The sequence below is a fragment of the Panicum virgatum genome, chromosome 4K, assembly GCF_016808335.1.
Source record: "Panicum virgatum strain AP13 chromosome 4K, P.virgatum_v5, whole genome shotgun sequence".
NCBI classification, from domain to species: Eukaryota; Viridiplantae; Streptophyta; class Magnoliopsida; order Poales; family Poaceae; genus Panicum; species Panicum virgatum.
Genome location: NC_053139.1, coordinates 17,346,442 through 17,366,015, shown reverse-complemented (window position 1 = coordinate 17,366,015; position 19,574 = coordinate 17,346,442). Strand labels below are relative to the sequence as shown.

At 46.2% G+C, this 19,574-nt stretch overlaps 1 protein-coding gene and 1 non-coding gene across 2 annotated transcripts; both read right to left on the bottom strand.

Annotated features, from left to right (window-relative positions):
- Window positions 1-1,554: 1,554 nt before the first annotated feature.
- LOC120701978 (L-type lectin-domain containing receptor kinase SIT2-like) lies at window positions 1,555-3,471 on the bottom strand. The gene is made up of 2 exons (XM_039985763.1): window positions 3,459-3,471; window positions 1,555-3,376 (listed from the first exon to the last, which is right to left on the bottom strand). Exons 1-2 carry the CDS (start codon window positions 3,469-3,471, stop codon window positions 1,635-1,637), a joined length of 1,755 nt encoding a protein of 584 aa, XP_039841697.1. The 3' UTR covers window positions 1,555-1,634.
- A 3,847-nt stretch (window positions 3,472-7,318) lies between these two features.
- Window positions 7,319-7,457, bottom strand: LOC120705315. The gene has a single exon (XR_005687902.1). It is a non-coding gene; the product is annotated as a small nucleolar RNA Z247 (small nucleolar RNA).
- Between the last annotated feature and the right edge of the window lie 12,117 nt (window positions 7,458-19,574).

The window sequence follows — 19,574 nt, the reverse complement described above, 5'->3', positions numbered from 1 at the left end:
TGCCGCGACGGGCCCCACCCCGCCGCGACCTGTCCTGCCGTGCCGCTATCGACCCGACCTTGCCTAGCGACGCCGCCAGCCCGACCTTACCTCACCGCACAGCACCGCTAGCGGTCGACCTCGCCTCGCTGTGCAGCGCCGCTGCTAGCCCGACCTAACTCGCCGCGCAGCGCCGCCGCCAGCCCAGTGGCGGAGCCAGAATCAAAATCTATCTATGGCAAATCTACTACTACTAATTTGTTTCAAGAAACACATATATGTGACAAGATGTTATACAATGCAATAAAACACAGACATTGGCATCAATTATGCATAAATATACTACTAATCAAATCTACTACTAATCAGCTTGTGAGTCGCAATTGTATGAAAATATCAAGCATTTGTAAGTGAAGATTGGATAGATATATTTTACAAGTAATAAGTGTGGCAAAGGTAGCAGGTACGGTTCGCCGTACTGGTGGCTCCGCCACTGCGTGCCAGCCCGACCTTGCCTTGCCGCGCAGCGCTGCCGCCGGTCAACCTCCCCTCGCCGTGCAGCGCTGCCGCCGGCCCGACCTCACCTCACCGCGCAGCAACCGCTGACCTGACGCTAGTAGTATTTCTATTTTCTAACTTTCATTTTTTAAAATTACAAAAGTTGTTACACATAATGGATCATGATTGATCTAGATTATTTTAGTAGAATGATGATTATAGGGGAAAAAACGTATAGACTCACCAAATGGAGCATTATTTTGTGCACATCTATGATTATTATTATTTTTGATAATTATAGCCTATCAAATAAGTCAAATTAAGGAAGGTTGAAGTCCCATTCACTTCAGAGATACGTACTTGTCAATAATTCATGGTTGCCTTGTGAACAGGATATTTGATGTGAGCCATCAACCAACATAAAACTTCATTGACTATGGAGGGTTGATTAGTCCCCAGTACAGTCGATGTCAGGTCACACTCAGAATTGAAGATGGAGGGTGCACAACTTTGACGATAGTCGTCATACTTCCTTGATTTCACATTGCTGTTACAAGTATCTGCCTTGATGTTTTGGCTCACCAAATAAATCAAGAATACAGTTGTCTTAAAGTTTTCACTCTCTACACCTAGATGTTTTGTAAGAGGTAGTAAAGTGTTTTATTTTCATGTTCACACTGGTATGTAACATGATCTTTTCTCATTGTTAATTACTTTCGTGGATTTTAGTGTTCCTCTGGATTAGGCGTGGTGTAAGCCTACATGAACAAATACTACTTATTTATTCCTTATCCTTTGAATGTTAATTGTGTAGTCCTGATATTAAACTACTTATATGCTGGAATCAATTTGTCAACAATCTTTTCTCACCATATGAGAAAACTCAAATACATTGCTAATTTTGTGACCAAATGTTTTATGGTGTGCCGTTAATTACCACTTGCTGCTTGTTGCATGGGCAGTAACTATATACAGTTGTTCAGTTCAGCTTGCTGCAGCTGCAGCCAATCATTCTGTTTCTGTAGCTGCGCAAGCTAAGCTGCTTGGTGAGCAATCTCTTCCAAACAGAGCGATATATTAACCGGGAAACAAAATTGTTTTATACATAACTATTTTGTGGGACAAGCACAAAAGGTAACACGCAAGCCATCTTCCTACTAAGGGGCTAGAGAAGTTGTACTGATGCTTGCCATAGAAGACGATGGATATGATTGTACATATGAGTCAAATCCTTGGTTCTGCGTCGTTAGTGCCAGCATGTGGAAGCTCATGTTGGTAGGCCTCAGCTCTGGCAGTGGTACCTCCTTACTCAGGAACTGTTCCACTTGCCGCATGCTGGGCCTTGCATTCACAAAAGGATGCGAGCACATGAGCCCCAACTCGAGCACCAGACACGCCTCACTGACAATGAAATCACCATGGAGGTTTGCATCAACTGTGTAAGCAAGCGTTCCTCCACGCCAATGCTCCAGCACCCAATCAACCAGCATAATCTGGCTGCCAATTGCATCTTGGAAAATAGGCCTTCTCCCACAAGTGACCTCAAGGATGAATGTACCAAAGGCGAAGACGTCTGTCAGAGGGGTTGCCATGCTTGTGCGTGCAAGCTCTGGGGCCAGGTAACCTATTGTACCAACCACATGAGTGCTTTGAGGGTCTGTGCCATGGTTGTACAACCTTGCTAGGCCGAAATCGCCTAGCCGTCCATTCATCCCACTGTCGAGGAGCACGTTACTTGATTTGATATCTCGATGGATGACTACTTTCTCCCATTCCTCATGGAGGTAGAGTAGGCCAGATGCGATGTCCTTGATGATCTTAAACCTTTGAGGCCAACTCAGAGTTGGTCTTTTGTCTTGATCATACAGGTACTTGTCAAGACTTCCATTAGACATGTACTCATACACCAGAAGGAGTTCACCTTTTCTTCGGCAATAGCCAAGTAAACGCACCAGATTGCGATGCTGGAGACGACCTAGACTCGCAACCTCAGCGATGAATTCCTTCATGCCCTGGCTCAAGTTATGTGACACCTTCTTCACAGCAATGTCAAGATCAGAAATAGGAAGCACACCTTCGTAGACTCTCCCAAACCCTCCAACGCCAAGCAAGTTCTTGTTTCTGAATCCTTCAGTGGTACGATGCAGATCCTTGTAGGGGAACCGGTGTGGCCCAAACTCAACCTCCCAATCTTCCCGTAGCTCAGAGTACTTCGTTCTTCTACGCATCAATAAAATGATGGCAGTGCCGAGGCAAAAGACGACCGCTGCAGATGCTATTGGGAAGACGATCTCCAAAACCTTGGACCGAGCCTTTGGGCCCTCACGGGGCAACTTCGGCAGCTTGGTAATGTCGATAGCCGGAGCAGGAACGTCCATGGCGAAGCTCCAGCCCAGCACGTAGTGCCTCGAGTTGAATGAGCCTGTGGCTGATGAGAAACCGACATACGCCATGTCGGTCAGCACCGAAGACAGGTTGTAGACGGCCGAGATCAGCAGCTTGGCAGGTTTGGCCAAGCTGAGAGGAGCTAAGGTCACGTTGATCCGGATGCTAGCTGCGTCGTAGTCGACCCACACTCGCATCTCCTCGTGGCTTATTAATGAGAGATTCTTAAAGCTTCCTTCATCATCGTAGTAGCTGGCATCGCTGGAGTCCAGAGAAATGAGGCTGTTGATGTCCACGCCGACGTGGTTGTCGTTGATGTCACGGAACTCGTCCTGCTGCAAGGTGTCCAGCTCGACGGCGAATATCCGGTTGCGCTTGTTGCCATTGCTGGTGACATTGACGAGGCCCAGGTACTGGCTCGCCAGCGTAGTGGAGAAATCCGTGGTTGGGGACACGACGAAGATGATGCCATGTGTGGAATTGGGTGAAACGAGATGCCCTCTCAGGCTCTCGGCTTCGTGTTAATATAGGCTAGGAAAAGCCCCTAGTGTGGCACATACAACTTGTACAAGAAGAAGATACATGACTTAACTTACAAGACAAGTACATGACTTAACTTACAAGGGAAGATGTACGACAACTATCCTAACAACTAGGAGATACCGGCGGGATATATCTCAACACCCCCCTCAATCACAGCCGTTCCTGAAGGTTGAGATTGTTCCTAAACAAGTTTAGCTGCCGAACAGAAAGAGCTTTGGTGAAACCATCAGCTACTTGATCAGCAGTACTAATGAATCGAACATCTAATTGCTTCAAATTAACTTGCTCCTTGACAAAGTGATAGTCAATTTCAATATGCTTTGTCCGAGCATGAAACACAGGATTCTCTGACAAATATTTGGCTCCAATATTATCACACCAGAGACAGGCAGCTTTAGGATGTGAAATCCCAATTCATCAAGTAATTTATGAACCCACATTATTTCTGCTGTTGCATTTGCCATGGCCTTATATTCAGCTTCTGTACTTGACCGGGACACAGTTGCTTGTTTTCGTGCACTCCATGATATGAGATTGCTACCAAGAAAAATTGCAAACCCTCCCGTGGAGCGACTATCATCAGGGCATCCTGCCCAATCAGCGTCCGAGAAGGCGCTAACTAACATAGACTTGGATCGGCCAATTTTCAAACCAAGACCAATGGTTCCTTAACATATCTGATAATCCGTTTGACCGCTGCCCAGTGCAAGGTTGTTGGCGAATGGAGAAATTGGCAAACCTTATTGATAGAAAAAGAGAGATCAGGCCGCGTTAATGTAAGATATTGGAGTGCTCCAACAACACTCCTATACCGTGTAGAATCTTCTGGCCCAAGTAAATCCCCTTCGCGAACCGACAACTTCTCTGTTGTAGAGAGAGGTGAGTTGATAGGTTTGCACAATTCCATGCCCACTTTTTCAAGAATACCAGTGGCATAACGTTCCTGAGTTAACAACAATTCACCATGTGACCGCTTTACCTCAATGCCAAGAAAATAATGGAGATCGCCTAAATCTTTAATGTCAAACTCCTGTTCCAGCTGACGAAGGAGTGCAGCTGCAATGTCACTAGAGGAACTAGCCACAATAATATCATCCACATAAACCAACATAAAAATGGTGTGCTGGCCTTTACTGAAATAAAATAATGATGTATCAGCAGTAGAAGGTACGAATCCCATAGACTACAACTTAGAACTTAACCGAGAATACCATGCATGTGGAGCTTGTTTAAGTCCATAAAGAGACTTGTCAAGTTTGCAAACATAATGTTGGAGATTCTTATCTTTATACCCAGGTGGCTGACGCATATAAACATCTTCTTCAAGAAAACCATGTAAGAATGCATTTTGAACGTCCAGATGCCGAAGATACCACCCCCTGGACACAGCAATAGAAAGCACCAAATGAATGGTGGCTGCCTTGACAACAGGACTAAAGGTGTCCTCATAATCAATGCCATAGCGCTGCTTGAAGCCTTTCGCAACAAGGCGAGCCTTGTAACGATCAATGGAACCATCAGCCTTCTTTTTAACTTTGTAAACCCACTTGCAATCGATAATATTTCTCCCTTTGGCATGTGGAACAAGATGCCAAGTTTTATTCTTAAGAAGGGCATCAAACTCAGCATCCATAGCTAATTCCCAATTCGGATTAGCCAAAGCATCTTTAAGACTAGATGGTTCCTCAGAAACAGCAGCAAGATGTGCATATGGAATAGTGCCATCAGTATAAGTCTTGGGCTTGCGTATACCTTGCGAAAGACGCATAGTAGGTCGCTGTGGCGCAGGAGGGGATGCAGGGGGTGATGCAGGAGCCATAGCCGCAGAAGATCCGGGCACAGAATCACCAGGCGCCTGATCCGAGGAGGATCGGGCTGGTGAATCAGCTGATGCGGTGTCTGCGGACTAAGACGGCCCATCACCATGCAGAGGTGGGCCAGATGGCGCACCCAGAGAGGAGGTGGGTGAAGCCGGTGCAGGAGTGTCTGACAGCCCACCAGACGGCGCAGCCGGAGTGTTCATCGCGGGCGCCACCGAATCCGCCGCAGCACCGACAGGATTAGGCGCCGATCCCGGAGATAACGCACGTGCAGGGGTGGCAGGTGGATCCGTTCCGGGTTTAGCGCCATTGTCGTTTCCTGGGAGCATAAAATAACGGTGATCCAGACTCAGATTGGCACCAGAAAAAGTATCAGCTGGCCCTGCAGAATTTTCCATTGAACCTGTAGACTCACAGCCATCATTAGGAACAGAAGATAAGATCAAATCGGAATCACAGTTGTTGCACCCTGGATTAGTAAGATCTTTAGGAAGAAGGAGAATCTCCGAGCGAAGGCGAGCACCGGCATTAGGATACATAGAGGCGAACGGAAAAACTGTCTCATCAAAAACTACATCTCGAGAAATATAAACACGACCTTCCTTGACATCCAAACATTTGAAACCTTTGTGCAAGTTACTATAACCAAGAAACACACACTGTTTGGATCGGAATTGAAATTTCCGAGAGTTGTATGGTCATAAGTTTGGCCAACATGCATAGCCAAACGTGCGCAAGACAGAGTAGTCAGGTGGATGATGATGTAGGCGCTCAAGAGGAGTTTCATTGTTCATTACTTTGGAAGGGAGCCGGTTTATGAGATAGGTGGCCGTGATGAATGCCTCATCCCAAAATTTGAGAGGCATGGAGGCATGAGAAAGGAGGGAGAGACCAACCTCGACAATATGTCGATGCTTTCGCTCAGCTGAGCAATTTTGTTGATGTGCATATGGGCAAGAGACATGGTGTGAAATGCCAATGCGTTTGAAAAAAGAATTGAGTTTTTGATACTCCCCTCCCCAATCAGTTTGCATGGCCACAATTTTGCGATCAAACATTCGCTCAACAAGTTTTTGGAAATCATGAAATCACTGAAACACTTCAGATTTGTGGCGAAGCAAATAAATCCAAGTAAATTTGCTATAATCATCAATGAAACTGACATAAAAAATATTCTTGCCAACAGAGGTGGGAGCCGGTCCCCATACATCCGAAAAGACTAGTTCTAGAGGAGCCTTAGACACACTAGTGGATTTCGGGTAGGGGAGCTGATGACTTTTGCCTTTTTTGGCATGCATCACAGACATACTCTTTATTTGACTCAGGAATAAATGGAAGTTTATTTTTGTTCAGCACTTGGTGAACAATGATCGCAGAGGGATGACCTAAATGTGAATGCCACCGAGATGCAGGAAGCTTGGTGACACCATGAGCTTGTTTATTTGGAAACGACTTCAAAGGATAAAGGCCCCCCTCGCACCGTCCTCTAAGCAGAACCTTCTTCGTTGTTCGATCCTTAATAAGAAAATAAGATGGATGAAATTCAAAGAAGGCATCATTGTCATGAGCAAGCTTGTGAACAGAAACAAGATTCTTGCTTGCTTGAGGAACATAAAGAACATTCTTGAGAACAAGATCTGTGTTTGGGGTGCGAACAAAGCTGCGACCCATTTGATCTATCTCCATACCTGAACCATTGGCGGTGTGAATTTGATCACCACCATGATGTTTGTCCCTCATGGACAACTTCTCCAAGTCGCCCGTGATGTGGTCGGTAGAACCGGAGTCGGAGTACCAGTTCGTGTCAATCCCGTAGGAAGAAGTAGTCGCTGCAGATGCAGATTTGGCGTCGAACGGCCCCTGGAACGAAGCATCAAAGCGCTTGTAGCAGCGCAACACCGTGTGGCCCTCCTTGCCACACAGTTGGCATGTAGGGCACTCAGATCCATCTGAGCCGCGTCCACCAGAACCGCGACCGCGGCCATGGCCACCACGGCCGTGGCCACGATTGTTGTTGCCGGCGCCACGACCACCACGAGACGCCAGATTGGTGGAGGAGCCTGAGCCATGATCGGAGAGGAGCGCACAACGTTGTTCAAAGGATGAAAGTTGTGTGAACAACTCACCAAGAGTTATTGGCTCCGTCCACGCCTCAACCGCCGACACCACGGGGTTGTACTCGACGTCGAGTCCAGCGAGGATGTACAAAGCGATCTCTTCATCATCAAGGAGCTTCCCAGCAGATGCCATGTCATCTGCCAGGGTCTTAATCTTGGTGAAGTACTCAGCAATGGAGGAGGAGCCCTTCTGCGCATTGGCCAAGGCCAACCGGGTGTTGATGACCCGGGCGCGAGATTGAGATGCAAACATCCCTTCAATGGTCTCCCAAACGGCGGCGGCCGCGGTAAGCGCCGCCACTTTGCGCGAGGATGTCCCGCGACAGCGAGGAGAGCAGATAGTTGATAATCTGCTGGTCCTTCGCAACCCAGACATCGTAGTCGGGGTTGGGCACCTATTCTTCGGGCTTCTCAGCAGTCTTGGCGACAGTCTTCAGAGGAATGGGTGTCACCGAGTTGAGGAAGTGCGCGACTTGTGCGCCCTTGAGTGCAGATTGAACATGAGCCTTCCACAGCGTGTGATTGTTGCGGGTAAGCTTCTCGGTCACGGGATAACTGAGAGAGGGAGAAGCAGCAAGCACGGAGGAGGAATAACTCGCCATGGATCAGGTTGAAAAAGAACCTCGCTCTGATTACCATGTGGAATTGGGAGAAACGAGATGCCCTCTCAGACTCTCGGTTTCGTGTTAATATAGGCTAGGAAAAGCCCCTAGCGTGGCGCATACAACTTGTACAAGAAGAAGATACATGACTTAACTTACAAGATAAGTACATGACTTAACTTACAAGGGAAGATGTACGACAACTATCCTAACAACTAGGAGATATCGGTGGGATATATCTCAACACCATGGGCACTCATGTCTGGGTAAGCATAGAGGATGCCAAATACGAATGAGGTGGAGAACGACCTCACCGCGCCAGTGCCACCGCTCTCCCTGAAGCGGAGCGGCGTCAGGTGGAAGGCGTGGCCTTTGAGCTGGAGTGTGCCGTTGGTCAGCTCCAGGAGCCCGGCCGGCCCGACAGTGGCCGTGTCGTCCATGGTGAGGTTGGCGCTGGTGAAGCTAGAGTAGATGAACTAGTCATCGCCGGCTCCGGCGACGAGCGCAGCAAGGGTTTGGACGACTCCAAGGAGGAGGAAGCTGATGGTGATCTTCATCAGAGGTATGGATGTTTGTTCCACTACTACAGAAGCGCTAATTTGTCCCGGTTGGGAAACCCTTCTTGTCCCGGTTTCCCAACCGGGAACGCCAGGCCGGGACAAAAGTGGGGGGGTCCTTTTGTCCCGGGTCTGGCAACTAGGACAAAAGGCTACCTTTTGTCCCGGTTGATAACACCAACCAGGATAAAAGGTGCTGCCAACGCCACATGGCTGGCGCACCCTTGTTATGATTTTTAGCGAATTGTTTCCAAATCCTGTGCATGATTAGTACAATTATAGTCAAGTAACAAAGTGATTCAAATTATCGGTCATCGATGGAGTAGTGGTAGAATTACTTTTTCATCATGTTAAGAAGATTTTCGTATTGTTCTGGATTTCTCCTCAATGAGTCCATAACCACGAGTAGGCTCTTCTCGGGAATTATGACAATTAGGACCCAGTGTTCACTGCAAGATTATACGGAGGCAGTTCTTGGTAGTTAAGGTTTAAACAATTCGATTACAGAATAGAAAGAGTTAGACGGAAGGAATCACTCACGCAAAGTTTTAAGGAAACAATATCATTTGCTTGTTGTGATGAACGCTTATGTACTTGAACAAGTTTTGGAATAGCTCATTGGAAGTGTTGCGTAGAATCCTCCAATTACAAGTAATTGGGTCGATGAAGCCGAGGTGAGAGTATCCCTTTCTCCTGCAAGTTTGTATCTCCATTCTACATGATACCGAATAAATCAAGGGATCAGTATGTTGAGATCATGCAAAAAAAATACTTAAGGAGAGTAAAATACTTACAGAACCCACAAGCCGACTATAGAGATGTCGAGGTCCTCCTGATGGAATAGTTGGTAAATTTCTTCCCAGTTTATCCATATAATGGCCTCCCCCCGTAAGAAATCGTCATCTTTAATCTTTGCGCCCTGCATGAAGATGCAATAGGTCATCGCACGCATGTAGTGCTGGTGCAGCTTATACATTTGCGTTGGAAGCACGGACACTACTTCGGGGGGTACAAGAGATTTGCCCAGCTCATACGTCCATTTGATGACCACATCGGCCTTTGGAATATCTTCTCCCCCCTGCAATCTGAGCCGCTGTCAGGTTTGATTCTTTCAAAAATGTAACAAAGTCTTGTTGTTGCATCGTCTGTCCTACTACGAGAGGCTCTATTGATTGTTTCTTTTGGGCTCCAAGCTGTGGAACGTCGGACGACGACGACTTTGATTGTCTCTTCTTTTTCTCAGTAGTTTTGATAATTGTGCATTCGTAGTCTGAAGGGGGATCTCTCGGAATGAATTTTCTCTTATTTGCTTCCCACATTCCCTTAAAAAATTTCAAATCTATTGGATTTATCACTTTCTCAGGCTCCAGCTTCGGCTTCGGCTTGAAGTGCTCTTTAACTCTTTCTTGAGTTATCCGATTGCATTCTTCAAGGCTCATGTCCCAGGGTTTAATAGGAGCATCCTTGGTTTTCTTCTCCTTTTCTTTCTTCTTTGGAGGCTCCTTAGCCAGTGCAGCTACCTTCTTTGCCGGCGGCGGAGGGGGTGGCGACGGTGGCGATGGTGACGTTTGAGTGTTCATCGGTGCATGAGATTATGGTGATGGAGAATGTGCCGGTGAACCTTGCCAAGACAGTGCTGCCCTTGGGGAGTTTTGCGGAGATGCCGGCCTTGGAGAGGCATGCTGAGATGCCGGTCTTGGTGTTTGATCATCCGACTTTAGGACAATGTAGCGCTTATCCCATAGGATGTAGCCATGAATGGTTTCTGCTAGTGTCCTCTCCCCATTGCCTCCAGGAATATCAAGATTGAGCATCTCCCAACCCTAGCACACCTGCTCCATGCCAACTCTTGTGTATCCTGGCGGAATTTGCTGCCCGTGATACACGTCGCCTGGTTGGGTTGGCATGGCGGTACCGTACGCAATAGAGAATATTAAGTTCTTAATGATAGTCTGCAGGTCACAAGGTGTCCGCTGAGTGATCTCATCCACTGGAAATCGCTGCGGGGCCGTCGCTTCAACTGCGGCCTGGAGCCCCGTTGGCTTGACGACGGCGATGTCTGTGGAAGCGCAACTGCTTTTCCGCTGAGACAGATGATCGGCTGCGACATTAGGCTCTGGAGGCACTGTTTGCGCTTGCTGTTGCTGGCTCATTGCTATCGCCACTTGGCGTTGAACCTCTTCCTCCAGTCTTTGATCATGTGACATGAGCCGTTCCTCTAGCCTTCGCAAGTGCTCCCGCTCATCATTCTTTCTTCTTTGCTGGCTTCTATATGATTCAATGTAATCCCTGAACCCATACTTCCACGGAACCACGCCTTTGCCTCTTGTGCGGCCCGAATGCTATGGATTCCCAAGAGCGTAAGTCAGCTCGTCCATCTCTCTATTCGGCTGGAATGTTCCCTCGGCCGCTGCTTGTATGGCCTCCTGTAGTCTCTGGGCTGCTCGCTAGATGTTTGGCCCATAGATGCAGTCACCAGTCAATGGGTCCAACCTTCCCCCGTGACCATAAAACCAGGTCCTTGACCTTTTAGGCCAGTTCATGGTTGCAGGTTGGATGCCTCTGTCAAGCAGATCCTGCTCCATCTTCTCCCATTTTGGTATTGCAAGCTTGTAGCCTCCTTGGCCTAGAGTGTGATGGTACACTTTCTTCGAGGCGTTGTCTTTGGCCTTCTGCACCTTCTGAAGCCCAAGCTCTGAATACTTGTATTCCACAAATGCATCCCAGTGACCCTTGAGCTTTTTGAGCTCGCCGGTAAATACGGGTGTGGTCCCGGTCTTGATACATTTCTTCGTCAAAATTTTCTTGAATAATTGCAGCTGTTCGGCCATCTTACTCAGGGTCCAGCGCTTGCATATCTCTTCAGATTCAGCTGGAACCGTGAAGTTTTTCTTAAGCTCCCGCTAGCACCATTCTTTTTCTCTTTCGGGTACCGCATACCGTCCTCGCTTGGATTGGAAGCTTTCCAGAGCCTGAAGCTGATCGGGATGTGGTCCCTGACAATACGTCCGGATTGTCTTATGAATTTTTTGGCGGCAGCTTCTGGAGCGATCGGTTTGCCATCTGGACCAACTTCTGTTATAATGAACCGCCCTTTCAGTTTTTTTTGTTGGGCCTCGCTTCGTCTTTTTCTGCTGCGACGATGATCTAGATGGCTATAAAAAAACATTCATAGTATTCATATAGATTCAGATGAAAATATGATTGTCACTACAAATAAGTATAGTTGTGATATGTACATTAGCACTTTGTTCAGCAGCAGCGTCATCCTGAATAGATGGTGGCTCAATTCCATCACCGGACATATTCAAATATATGTCGGTATTGCTGCCATCATTAGCTTGTTCAGGGACATCTCCTTGACCTTCGCCAATCATATTCAACAGGAACTGTTCGTCTTCCGCGTCTGTGTGTCGCGGGTCCATCGTAACTAAAATATGAATACAAATAAAACCCTTAAAAAAATTCTCTAAATAATCCACATATTTGCGAGCATTTGACTAAGTACCGATCGATGGATGAGGTCGAGTAATATTCTCTAAGTAATTCAAGAAATAAACTTGCCTTCCTCAAACTGCTCCTGCTGCTCGAAGTGTCCCGCGGAAGGTGGCTCCTGGTACTCCTCCGACTGCTCAACGTCTAGTCACGATCGCAACGCCAAAACAAAGTCCAGCACATACACATACATGCAAACAAGGCAAAAACTAAGAAACAGTACAACAATACATAAAAACAGCAAACAAAACTGAGCTAGAACTATTCTACGCATTACAATGATCGCGTGGACATAAAGAACGCCTAAAACGGAAATAGAACGCGAAATCTAGGGCTAAAACAAGGTCCAGGGACTAAACTGCGAGAAAACTGGAACTATAGGGGGTTCTGCGCAAAAACTAGGGACCTAAATGTTAGATCTAGGGTCCAACGTGCAAAAAGACAGGGGCTGAACTGCGGACCCAACAACTGGAAAGCTCAGGGGGTTCTGTGAAAGATTCTGGGCTGATCTGGAATTATTTTTGAACTAACGTGGACTGCGGGTTAATTCAAGAAAAAGCCAGGGACTCTTTAGCAAAGTTTCCAGGCCGAACCGGTACCAAGGGTCCGGATCATCGGATCGCGATCGAATGGTTCGGATCATAACGGTTTAGGATCTAATCGTGAGCGTTGGATGCGGATCAGGCGGCCAGGGCTCATCGGAGCGCGGGTCGGCGGCGAGGCTCGCCGGAGACAGAGCTCCCGCGGCAGGGTGCTGCCGGAGTTGGCCAAACTCGGTCCTCTAGGCTGGGATTCGAGCAGGAAAAGGGCTAGGGAGGCTCAGTGTGGCACGCGTCACCCACCTGGGGTCTAAGCGGGGCTCGCCTGGGCGCGGAGCAGCGGGCACAGCTGCGGGGGCGGATCTGCGGCGGCGGGCTCGCCGGCGAGCTCGTTCGCGCGTAGTTCTGGGCACGAGAACTAGGCAAAAGGGCGTGTGCGTGTGCGTAGTGCAAGGGTGACGCGAAACCGGGTCAGTGCGGTGCTGTGCAGTGCCGCATGGGCATGGACGCGGTGGAGCGGCGGCGGCGGAGCGCCGGTGTTCGCGTTCTGGCTGCAGGGGTAGCTACGGCCTACCGGAATCGGTGTAAAAAGGATCAGGGAGGCAACGTGGTGCTCACCGAGGGCCTGAAATGGAGGATGCTGCAGTGCAGGATGGCCAGCGTCGAGATCAGGCGGCGGCTCTCGACAGAGCTCGTGGGAGAGGTCGTTGCAGGATGGCTCCGGGTTTCTGATCCCCACAAGTGGGTTCTGCATCGCGATGCGAAGCCAGGGAGGTGGTCAGCGTGGCTGGGGGGACACCGGCGGCGAGGAAATTCCACGGCGGAGTGGAGGCCGGGGCGGCGAAGATGAGGTGGCAAGGGGGAAGGACGGCGGCGCACCGATGAGCGGCCTGGCGGGGTCGTCGTCCAAGGCGGCCGGGGCATGGAGGCGGTGGAGCTCGGGCGGCGCTCGGGGATGGTGGGGGACATCGACGGCGCTCGGGGATGCCGGCGGTGCAGATCAAGAACTGTGCCCAAGTGTTGGTGGAAGGTGGAGGAAGAAGGGACATATATAGGGGGCCCCTTTTTTGTCCCGGGTGAAACCACGACCCGGGACAAAAGGCCCTTTTGTCCCGGGTCGTGGCTTCACCCGGGACAAAGGGGGGGGCTTTTGTCCCGGGTGAAGCCACCACCCGGGACAAAAGGGCCTTTTGTCCCGGGTCGTGGCTCCGCCCGGGACAAAAGGTGTTTTTGGGCGGGCCGGGAAAATTCCCAGCCCGCGGCCCACCTTTAGTCCCGGGTGGATCTACCACCCGGGACAAAAGGGGCCCGTTTTCCCTCATTCCCGCCAAATTTTATGTTTGTTCTTCTTTCTTTTTACTTCTCTTTTAAAATAGGCTTTCATTTGTTAATTCAGTTAATAAAATTATGATTCCAAAAATTATGGAACAAAATTTCTTATCTCTATATAAACTTGATACACGCAACAAAAATAATTAATTTTCATTCAAGTGATTGGGTCAACGAAATATCTAACTTTTTTGAAATCATATTTGTTATTTTGACCATGCAAAAATATATTAGGTGAACAAATTTTTTTAAACTATTGCTTTTCGACACAAAGTGGATTCTATCACGATATTAACGTTTAAAAAGTGAATTTTACATAAAATTAAGCAATTTCATGATATTAATGAGTAGTGTGTGAGTTTGAGAGATAGTGTGTGTAAGTGAGATTGTGTGTGTCAGTGAGAGAGTATAGTGTGTTAATGTGAATGTAATTTCATGCAATAAATAAAATTAGTTGAGTAATCCATTATTGAATGAAAATTATAATTGAGTCTGGTAATTAAGTGAAAAATATAAAAAATGATATATATAACACATAAAGTATAATTGTACAGTACATATATAATAAAAGTATTCGAATTGCGATTACGTTTTTATATAATAATATAAAATGATTCAAGTACATGAAGGATTAGCAGTAACAGACTTTCTCTTCACAAATGTCCCTTGATTATGATCATGGCGCAAGTATGGAGCATCATGATTGGATAGCAGGATGCATGGATCAGCATTTACTTCGAAAGGTGGAATGGCAACAAAATTATTATATTCTTCTGACAAGTCTGTCTTGTCCTCCACTCCAACGATGTTTCTCTTTCTTGATAGAACTATGTGTCGCTTAGGCTCATCCTTTTGCTTGTTTATCCCCTTTTTTGGCTTGCTGGACATGTCCTTAATGTAGATAACCTGAGCGACATCCTGGGCTAGGACAAATGGCTCGTCTCTATACCCAAGATTGTTGAGATCAACTATTGTCATCCCATACTCATCTTTTGTTACCCCTCCTCCAGATAGCTTAACCCATTGGCAACGAAATAGAGGCACCTTGAAATTGGGACCGTAATCCAGCTCCCATATCTCTTCAATGTAGTCGTAATATGTGTCCTTTTTTCCATTATTGTCCGTGGCATCCATACGAACACCGCTGTTTTGGTTGGTACTCTTTTTATCTTGGGCTATCGTATAAAATGTGTTTCCATTTATCTCGTACCCTTGGCATGTTAAGATATTCCAAGATGGTCCCCTAACCAATAAGAACAGTTGTTCACTTATATCCATGTATTGCATTAGATGCTTCCACAACCAGCTGCAGAAGTGTTCATGTGCTCACGTGTAATCCATGCCTCACACTTTTCCGGGAAATTGTAGAGCAGAATTTTCTTGTGTTCCTCAATATATGGGTCAACCAAGGATGATTGTTGAAGAACCGTATAATGCACTTTCTTGAATGAGAAATCATCTGTGCAGACATAAGATTTCTTTCCTAATGTACCCTTTCCAGTTAGTCTCCCCTCATATCGCGATTCAGGGACTCCAATCGGTTTGAGGTCATCAATAAAGTCAACACAAAAGTCAATGACCTCCTCAGTTCCGTAGGCACTGGCGATGCTTCCTTCTGGATGAGCTCGATTACGAACACATTTCTTGAGTACCCCCATGAACCTTTCGAATGGGAACATGTTGTGTAGAAATACTGGTCCGAGGATATCAATCTCTTTCACAAGGTGCACTAGAAGATGTGTCATGATGTTGAAGAAAGATGGTGGAAATATCAGCTCAAAGCCAACAAGACATTGCACCACATCGTTTTGCAGCTTTATCAAATTCTCCGGGTCAATTATCTTCTGAGAAACTGCGTTGAGGAAGGCACATAGCTTCACGATGGTTAACCGGACGTTATCAGGCAGAATGCCCCGCAGCACAACCGGAAGAAGTTCGGTCATAAGCACATGGCAGTCATGGGACTTGAGATTTGTAAATTTCTTCTCTGCCAAATTTAAGATTCCTTTTATATTGGATGAGTATCCAGATGGAACCTTTATACTGCTCAGGCAGTCAAACATGGTTTCTTTCTCTTCCATGCTAAGAGTATAGCTGGCAGGACTTAAGTACTGTCGTCTATTATCTCGCTGTTATAGATGTAAGGCATCTCGTTCTTCCATAGGTTGCAATTCTTGACGTGCTTCTACTATATCTTTTGTCTTTCCGTACACTCCCAAGAATGCTATTAGGTTGACGCAAAAATTCTTTGTGAGGTGCATCATATCAATTGCATGAGGAACATCTAAGACTTCCCAATATGGTAGCTCCCAAAATATAGATTTCTTCTTCCACATGGGCGCCATTCCGTTTTCGTTCGGAACAGGTTGGCTACCAGATCCCTTTCCAAAAATAACTTCTAGATCTTTTACCATGTTGAAGACGTCTTTACCACTACAGTGCATCGGTTTTGTTCGGTGGTTCGCTTGGCCTTTGAAATGCTTGCCCTTCTTTCGTACCGCATGTCTGATGGGAAGAAACCGACGATGACCCATGTATACAACCTTCTTACAGTAAGTCAACCATATATTATCGGTATCATCTAAACAGTGTGTGCATGCTTTGTATCCCTTGTTCGAATGTCCTGACAAATTACAGGCCAGTCATTGATCGTTACGAACAGCAATGCTCGTAGGTTGAAGTTTTCCTGTTTGTATTCATCCCACATCTGTACACCTTCATCGCCCCAGAGCAATAAGAGTTCTTCGACCAATGGTCTTAGGTACACATCAATGTCATTTCCGGGCTGCTTTGGATCCAGGATAAGCACTGGCATCATGATGAACTTTCGTTTCATGCAGAGCCATGGTGGAAGATTGTACATACAAAGAGTCACAAGCCAAGTGCTATGACCACTGCTCATCTCACCAAAAGGATTCATGTCATCCGTACTCAAACCGAACCTTATGTTTCTCGCATCCAAATCAAATTCATGGTACGTTCTATCTATTTTTCTCCACTGCGACCCATCAGCGGGGTGTCTCAACATCGAGTCTTTCTTGCGTTCCTCTTTGTGCTATCGCATCAACTTAGCATTATCTTTATTTCTAAACAGACGCTTCAAACGTGGCATTATAGGCGAATACCACATGACCTTCGCAGGAACTCTCTTCCGGGGAGGCTCCCCCTCGACATCTCCAGGATCAACTTTTCTAATCTTGTAACGCAATGCACTGCATACGGGACGTGCATCCGAATTCTCGTACTCGCCTCGGTAGAGGATGCAGTCGTTGGGGCATGCATGTATCTTTTGAACTTCCAATCCTAAAAGGCAAACAAGTTGTTTGGCTTCATACGTTGTGGTAGCCAATTCGTTGTCTTTAGGAAGCATTTTTTAACAAGTTTTAGTAATTCACCAAATCCCTTGTCGGATACACCATTTGTCGCCTTCCATTGCAGCAACTCCAAGGTGGTGCCAAGTTTCTTCAATCCATTTTGACAATATGGGTACAACAACTTACGGTGGTCCTCTAACAACTTCTGGAACTTCAACTTCTCCGTTTCACTCTCACAGTCTGCCTGCACATTGTGCAATGCCTGCCTTAGATCGTCGCTGGGATCATTTTCTGCTACATCTACTTTGGGCTCTTCCATGGGAATATCGTCATCGAATGCACCGATTCCAGCATTTCCGGGAAAGTGGTCGTCAAAATCTTCTTCTTCATTGTCTTCCATGGTAACCCCCTGTTCTCCGTGCTTCGTCCAACAAACATACTTCTCCATGAAAACATTTGCGAAAATGTGACTGTGTAGGATTCTTGAAGATGAGTAATCCTTGTTATTGTTGCAATGAACACACGGGCAGCACATAAAACCATTCTGCTTGTTTGCCTCAGCCATAGACAAAAAATAAAGCAGGCCATCAATGTATTCTTTCGAACGTCGGTCAGCATTGTACATCCATTGCCGGTCCATCTGCATTTTAAATAAATCGATTTGAATTCTTTACACGTATCGAATAAATAAAATATATCAAACCTAAATTAAACTAAATGTAACATAACATGAATAATTAAAAGATCTGCAATATCCATCATACATCTTGATTAATTAAAAGGAGTACTTAATCTATTACAGAACTTAACAAAAGAGTACTATACATGAAACTTAAAAATTCGGACAACAACACATAGGTTTTCAACCGTCCTTGCATTGGAACGCAGAATGCTCTAACGGATTTCTTGCTGGCGCAGAAGAAGATGGCGGAGTTGAAACCTCCGAGTTTGGTGGTGACGAACCGTAACGCCGTAATAAATCCTCAAGATCAAACGGAGGTTCCTCGCCCCTTGCCATGCATTCTCTATATTCTTTTTCCAAATAACAGAGCGCTGCCCTATAAAAAGCACTAGGTTTTTTGGACCGACGACCTACTCGAGTTGTGCCCTTCTCTCCAGAAGGACAACGATCACCCCTACCGGCGCCACTCCATCCGGCTGCTGAAACCATATTTTACTGAAAAATACCTTTATTTTCCACAAAATTATAAATTTTTACCATTACAATGCAAATATTATTTACTATTACAATTACAATGATCAGATTAATAACTCTTACAAATAATAATGAAATCATATAAAAAAGACGAAATGTATCATTAATTGAAAGAAATCTCTAATTAATTGAAAAAAATTTCTATAACTTCTAATTACTTTGACACCCTTCAGTTCTAGGAGTACACTCTTTTCAATATCCAGAAACCCTCTAGAAGAAAAAAAATCTTTATTTCTGAAAATGTATATGTCAGTAACCTCAACCCTGCGGTGATGACACTGCCTTTCGGGGGGACACGGTGCGGTACAAGGATGTCACCAATTGGCCAGTCGCAGCACCAACATTTACGATTAATAGACACAGCACTTGGCACAGGCAGCATGCTCGTTGATATGCTCTCAGTACAACAACGGCCATGCTGACTGCGTCAAATGTTGTCTTCTTATCAATCGGAAGTGCTGGTGATGCGACCAACTAATTCGCGACGTCCTTTTAGCGCATCGTGTATCCCCGAAAGGTAGTGCCATCACCGTTGGATGGAGAATCCCCGAAAGGTAGTGCCATCACCGTTGGATGGAGATTAACGACGTATACTTGTTTCGAAATAAAGATTTTTTTAGCTTCTAGATGGTTTCAATGTGAGCCTGAATAAATACATCACTAGAGTGTCAAAAATAATCCATTCATAATACAAAAAATTCTAATATACTCATTTCATTAATTCATTCATGAATACAAAAATCAACTATCCACAATATGGTCATATATAAAAGTACATCACATGAAGTGTCTACACTCATTCTAAAAATTTCTACTATCCACATACTCATCTAAATCTAAAAGAAAATCACACCAACATATGCAATCCAAATGTCCAAGAAATGAGCTAGCTACACATTTTCTCTATTTCTAAAGCATGAAATGAGCTATACAAGCCAAGGAAGAAGAGAAAAACAAGCCCCAAACTTTTAGCGCCGATGGATGGACGGGAAATCAAAGATCTTCACAAATGTGGTGAAGAAATGAGCAAGAACTTCCTCTCTCCCGAGCCAAGAACAGCAAGAACAAGTGAGCTGAATGGCTCGGGCCGGGGGAGAGGGAAGGGGATAAGGGGGCAAAGGAGTTTTGTCCCGGTTGGAGACACCAACTGCCTTTTGTCCCGGTTGGTGTCTCCAACCGG